Below are 6,308 nucleotides of genomic sequence, written 5' to 3'. Positions count from 1 at the left end.
GGTCAGAGGTCACCGAGGACGAGGTGGGCGACGAAGAGGAGCTGTCCAAGAAACAAGGTGGAGTAGCGGTGGAGCATGTTGTGACAGGATCAGACCTGGATCAGCTAGTGTTGGCAAATACTGTTTTTATGGTTTGTTTTAGTCCTGTGTTGGAGCCAGATGGGTGGGGTTTGCCACTTACAGTGACTGACAAAGTTTAGACTGTAAAGCAAGTATTTAAAATTCAATTCAGCATGTCTTTCTGTGAGTGGCAGAATTACAGAACACCACCTATCTGGTACTCTAAACTGATTAAAGGAAATGCTAATTATTACTTGCAACTATGATTTGTCCCAGATCTAGATAGTATAGTAGTTTATAACAATAATATTATCCCCACAACCACAGCTCACATGTTCCAGTAGCCATAATACAGGTCACTTTCAGTAAAGAATTGCTCCATAGACTTAAATGACAAACTGCACACCTTTTATTGTCCCTTCATAATAGTTTATAGAGAATATATATTTGGGAAATGGGGGAAATAGGATGTCTTTGTTAGTTATTTTGACCCTTCTACGGCTAGGGGATGCTCTCCTTCAATGATAAATGGTCAATTTTGTGGTTTGAATGATCAAAATTAAGTGAGGATAGATGATGAAACATGGCTCTGTTTTTAGCACATCACCTCTGTTTTAATAAAATTGGCTTCGGATCGTATCAAATCATATTTGGATCATATCAAATCGTGTTTTTCACTTCACAGGCATTTTCATCGCATCTATCTTTACCATTTAATTTTTGTTACTTCCACCACTCAGTCAGGATGGAAAATAATCCAGTTGCTCTTTTCAGCCAGCAGGTGGTGTCAGACAGCGTTTCTAACATGTTGCTGTTTGTCTGTTCCCAGCTGCTAAGAAGGCAAAGAAGGCCAGCAGACCTCTGAAAAGACAAGTATCCTCACCAAACTTTCAACGCAAAGACAAGCCAGAGAAAGTGAGTTCCCGCTAAAGTTTTGATTTAACGTCTGGTTCTGATGTTTGTTAGTGGTCTGTACTGTTATGGTACAAAATGGTACTGTTCATATTCTAATGTTATGCATAGTACACTGTGTTTGTTATTTTGTTGCTGAGTCATCCACTAACGTAACCAGGGCATCCTCGGGTCCTTAAAAAGTCTTAAGATTATTATCTAAATCTAAAGGCTGTAAAAAGTGTTAAAATGTCTTAAATACAGTTATTAGAGGTTGTAATAGGTTTGTTTTTTTAATTAAGCTTCATTTTCATCATGCAAATATGAAATTAAATAGAGGTATTGACAGAACGGCAAACAAAATAAGACAAATGCCAGGAATTGGGACCGGCAGTAATGTTGGCATTATTATCTTATGTTGCATTATATTGCCTCTACTAACAGTTGACCTGTATGGATGTCCACTCTTAGATTAATACACAACATCTGCTTTACTAAACACAGTTAGGCATCATGCCCGGCAAACTTTTTTGGGAACACTGGGAAATTTAATTTCCCAGTGTCCTTTTGTCTTACCCTGCTCATTTATAGTTTCAGAACCTTCGTTAGCTATGTTCAGTCAGAAATAGGCTTTATTTTGGTTGTTAAATCAATCTTAAATTGAATATCAGGTAGCATTAAAAAGGTCTCAAAGTCTTGAATGTTGGCTTTCAGAAACCCTGGTAACAGTATAGTACACTGTTAAATTTAGTTGCTGATTCCTGCTGTAGTGATACAGATACTGCACGCTTTGGTGTTAGTGATTCACACTTAAATGGCACAGACTCTGACTTTCTGAGTGCTGTGTTCTCATTTTTTCCAAATCCATTTATCATCTTCACAGGCACTGTCAAGGGACAACACACCGTTCACGTGAGTCAGTCTGTATACACAAGATCATGCTACACACTCCATATCTCTGTTGCTATCAGATTTAGATTTTTGACCTTTTTTGAAAGTCAGTTTATCATACTTTCTCGTGATTGACATCTTATCTGACACTATCTGAGTCGCTCTGATGCAGTAAACTCCACCCATCTGATACTCCAAGGATGTGAAAACAAATACCAAGCATTATTTGCATCCGCTGTCGGACCCAGGTTTGGTTGACACTGGTGCGTGTGCTGTGTGTGTTGCAGAGTGAGCGCTCAGAAGAGTAAATGGGACAGCTCTCGCTCCATGCGTTACAACCAGGATGCTCAGAGGGAAGATGGTAATGAAGGCCACTATGTTGCACTACTTGTTTTCCAGCCACTTTGGAAATAATCTGTTTCATGTGTTTTGGGCACAGATATGCATTACGTTATATCCATATTCTTCCACTCTTCGTCAGCTCACATCAGGTGCTTTCTCTCCGTCTTTGAATCCTTTTTCTTTCACTCTGTCTCTGTGAACCAGACCAGCGCCGCATGGTGGAGATCGTCGGCCACCTGACTAAGATGAGGTTCGGAGACCAGGAACAGAGCAAATCCAAGGATACTAAAGAGGTGAGAGCATTTATGAACATGATTAAAATATATCACAACACAAATCCATTTACATACATAAAAAACGATGTCATAGCCAAGGTTCACGGAAGCTGTAAATGCTGGCGTTGCCATGATTTATGAGCCGAATTCATAATTCATGTGGTCATGTTTGCTATTTGCTGTCGCAGCTCGCTGGGGGAATCTACTCCAGACTGGAAGCTCAGTTTAAGGGCACCTCTCAAGGCAGACAGAGCTCAGAGAAAACACCCAGGTACTGTTTATAGCGTAGTACACACACACACACACAGACACACACACATTCATTCCCTCCTCATTCCCCTTTCCACTACTGACCATTGTCCCTATATTCTGCTCCTATAGATCAAAAACGCGCTACGCTCAGATCCGGACAACATAGACGATCGGATGAGAAAAAAGTAAGAGAGAGGTGGTTGGCGGACGAGTGTGAAAACTGAGGAAGAGGAGAGTGAAGAGGAAGAGGGGGAGATCCTCATGTGAGCACTCAGTATAGCAAAATAATGTAAGAGAGCGAGTCAGTACTGGCAGCGTTGCCACCCCTCCTTGCCTGCTCCACCACTCCTGTCCGTACCTGGACGGACACTCTCATCACCTTCCAGCCCGTTTTAGTCCAGCTCCCTCCCTCTTAGCTTCACTCAGGTGACTGTGTATGGATCACCTCCCATCGCATCCGCTAGCTGTTTGTTTACGCAATTGTTAAGCAGTTCCCGGTGAAGCTTCAGGACAGGCAGGCTCTCGTTACGTTGGAGCCACATGAGTGGGGTTTGCCGCGTAGGGCAAAACAGTGAGTGCCAGAAAGTTTCGACAATTATAAGGAAAGTATTTGAAAGTCAGTTGTGTGATTGACAACTTACCTGACTCTATCTGAATTGTCCAAATGCAGTAAACCCCACCCATCTGGTACTTTAAGCAGATTAAAACAAACGCTAAGAAATTTGCAAATATTATTTAACCCAGGTCTAGTTAGATCTAGACTAGAGCGAGAGTCTGTGGACCGTGTAGCTCCATAGGACTAGTGATGGCGACGAGTGCAGTAGATCAGCAACAAGTTCACTATAGGACATAGAAAGCCACTTAGAGTGAGACATCTGTACTGGTTCGCAGTAGAGATCAGACCTCGGTTAAATGGCATTTGCAAATAGGCTAGTTATCGGTCTTTTTCAGCCTACCTGGAACACCAGATGGGGGATGAAAGCTTTACTTTGTTCAGTTTGTCTCAGTTAAGTTGCCAATCACACACACATACGCTAAACTTTCAAAATAGTGTAAACTTTGTCCTATGTGGCGAAGCGCAGCCATCTGGTGCACCACACACTGAGAGACAGATGCTGAGAACTATTTACAAATGCTGTTTGACCCAGTTCTGGTAGAGATATAGCTATAGCCATTTCTATCTGTTTTGGAATATGACTGTACTGTACACCGCTGGGACCAATAAAACATGAATGGACTGTGATATCAAAAATAAAACGACTAATTCCAGCTATGCCTCTTTTTTTTTTTTTTCTGTGTATTCCGACTATGTCAACACATTTTTAGCTGCTATTTGGTTATTGCCCATTAGGTGGCAGTATATCTCCTTTATGAAGTTACTCTGTGCTTTTCAGTTAACTTTGCCCCAGTTTGGTCACAACCTGTTACCTCTGCTCCTCCTAACAAGGTGATGTTGAAGAATTTGATCAGGGTAAATCTTGGGGGGGAAAAAATCTGTTGCATTCCTTTTTCCATCTGCTGTTTCTCTTTGAGAGGTTGCATCAGTTCTTCAAGAGACCAGTGTCTATTTTTAGCCTCTGCATGATTACTTGCTTGCTTGGAAAGCGTTTGCATTTTGCAGAAACAATGTGAAGGGACTGGGCGGAGGGCTGGATGTGTGCCACTGGGTAGAGGGTCAACCGCTCTTGACTCTGTTTGAGAGGCAGTGATAGGCTGGCTGCCACTGGTGGCTACGGTAACCTGTGCTTCCTGTGTCACTTACTCACAGGGGTATTAATAACCCCTCTCGCCCGGAGTGTGGACAGAGAGCGGGGCATGAAGGGGCATCAGTATGGGGAGGGAGGGGGGTGCGGTTTATCTGGCCCTGTTCCCAGCGGTGCTCTGAGACCCCCAGCTGTTGCCTCTTCTCCTCAATAGCAGATGCCGAGGATGGCTGAGGATCTCTGGATCTGGGTCAGGAGGGAGGGTGGGGGGGAGAGAGAGAGTAGGGGAGGGGGGGCTCCAGTTACCGCCAGATCCACCACTACTATCTCAGCACAGCCCTCGCTCACTATGAATTAGGAATTACTGTTCTAATCATAGCTTTCACTCTCACTGCTATTATCTCCCACAATTCAAAAGTAAATAAAAATCTTTAGGGGTTCCTGGGACAAAATCAAATGGGGTTCCATGGCCCTAATGTGTCTATTTGAGGGTCTTTGACATGAACCGCTGCCATGTTGGACTCCCAACAAATTAACAAAACTACAGTAAAGTTAATAAAACACATCAGTTCAATGCAAAATGAAAAGTCTGAGGGCAAAGGGTTTCCTCGCTGGGCGTATCAGGGGTAGCAGGTTGTTGGGATTGCATCAGCGGAGCGTCTCAGCTTGCAGTGGGAGTATTCCGCCTCCCTGGGAGGGCGTCGTCATAACCTTTAATGGAATACCACTACGTTAACAGGGATTAGTGGCAGGGTCGGCTTACCCAGGCCCAACCTTGGCTAAAGACGTCTGAGCGGAAATGGAGAGATGCCACAGGAATACTGTGTGTCTGAGAAAGAGAGAGAGAGAGAGAGAGAGAAAGACATCTATCATCACAAACCAAATTTCTTTAGAAATTAATTTCAGTGTGTAGACAGAGAGGAAGTGGGCGGGGTTTTGAGCGCAGGTCAGATCAGATAAGAAGAGGCCAGTCTCCTGTCACCTCTTGGTCGTCCAGGCGCAGTCTGATGCCAGTCCGGATGTGAGCCTGTGTGGAGAGCCGTTACTGTACTCAGCCCAGGAATGTGTTCTGCGTAGTTGTCAAGTCAAACCAAAGCCATATCTGAAAGCCTGTGATATCACTTCCACTTTGCCCATTGGTGGAGCTCAGCTTGGGTTTAGACCAGAACCAAACCCTAAGATTTCTCGGTTACACCTTACTGGAAGTGGTGCTCATAAGGCACTGTAAGGCATCATCATTTAAGCACATTGTGAGCGCATCATTATTATAATCAGATCATGATATAATAAACCTAATGTGCAAAAAATTTAGGGGTTGGATACTTTATGGGGCAACTTTATAGTTAATGACAATATTAAACTGAATGTAATTTTCTGATGTTTGATGACAGTTTTTCTGTGTCTAACAGGTTTATAATCTGTTTGTACTGCATTAATATGCACTTAACTGATTTTTGGTAGGACTACCTGTCCTTAATCTGCACATTTAAAGGTCCTATATTATATACTTTTCATACTTTTTCTACTGTTGCACTCATTCTGTCACTCTGGATGAGAAGGTATGTTAAATGCCTAAAATGTACAGTAAAAAGAATTATTCTGAATGTCAGGATAAGAATGTGCTTAATGTTTTTCCAAGTGAATGTAGTTTTGGTAATGAGTCATTCCTTGAGTGACTTAGAAGAATGTAGAACAGCCACATTATCAGCCCTCCTGACTCAAATCATGTCAACCTGCTGAGGGCACATCAATTCATATGGGACAAACCTGCCAGACTGGACGGTTTTTAAGCAAATATTCAGGGACCAATCAAAAACAAGTCCAGTGGTGAAGCACTAAACGGAGCTGATCTGAAACCGCTGTAAAAATGGGTTTCTTAAAAGGCAATACGTTT

The 6,308-nt window shown here is 42.8% G+C and overlaps 1 protein-coding gene across 1 annotated transcript in view; it reads left to right on the top strand.

Annotated features, from left to right (window-relative positions):
• Positions 1-3,954, top strand: part of sanbr (SANT and BTB domain regulator of CSR) — a 10,992-nt gene extending 7,038 nt beyond the window's left edge. Inside the window, exons 15-21 of the mRNA XM_071924811.2 lie at positions 1-57; positions 890-975; positions 1,835-1,863; positions 2,130-2,203; positions 2,389-2,477; positions 2,648-2,730; positions 2,841-3,954. The exon at positions 1-57 is cut by the window's left edge and continues 43 nt beyond it. Of these exons, the coding sequence (XP_071780912.1) occupies positions 1-57; positions 890-975; positions 1,835-1,863; positions 2,130-2,203; positions 2,389-2,477; positions 2,648-2,730; positions 2,841-2,877 (455 nt within the window). The 3' untranslated portion in view covers positions 2,878-3,954. The remainder of the gene's footprint in view (positions 58-889; positions 976-1,834; positions 1,864-2,129; positions 2,204-2,388; positions 2,478-2,647; positions 2,731-2,840) is intronic.
• The last annotated feature ends 2,354 nt before the right edge of the window (positions 3,955-6,308 follow it).

This window comes from Centroberyx gerrardi, chromosome 15, assembly GCF_048128805.1.
Source record: "Centroberyx gerrardi isolate f3 chromosome 15, fCenGer3.hap1.cur.20231027, whole genome shotgun sequence".
Taxonomy (NCBI): Eukaryota; Metazoa; Chordata; class Actinopteri; order Beryciformes; family Berycidae; genus Centroberyx; species Centroberyx gerrardi.
The sequence above is the reverse complement of the archived record's forward strand: the minus strand, read 5'-3'. Positions and strand labels throughout refer to the sequence as shown.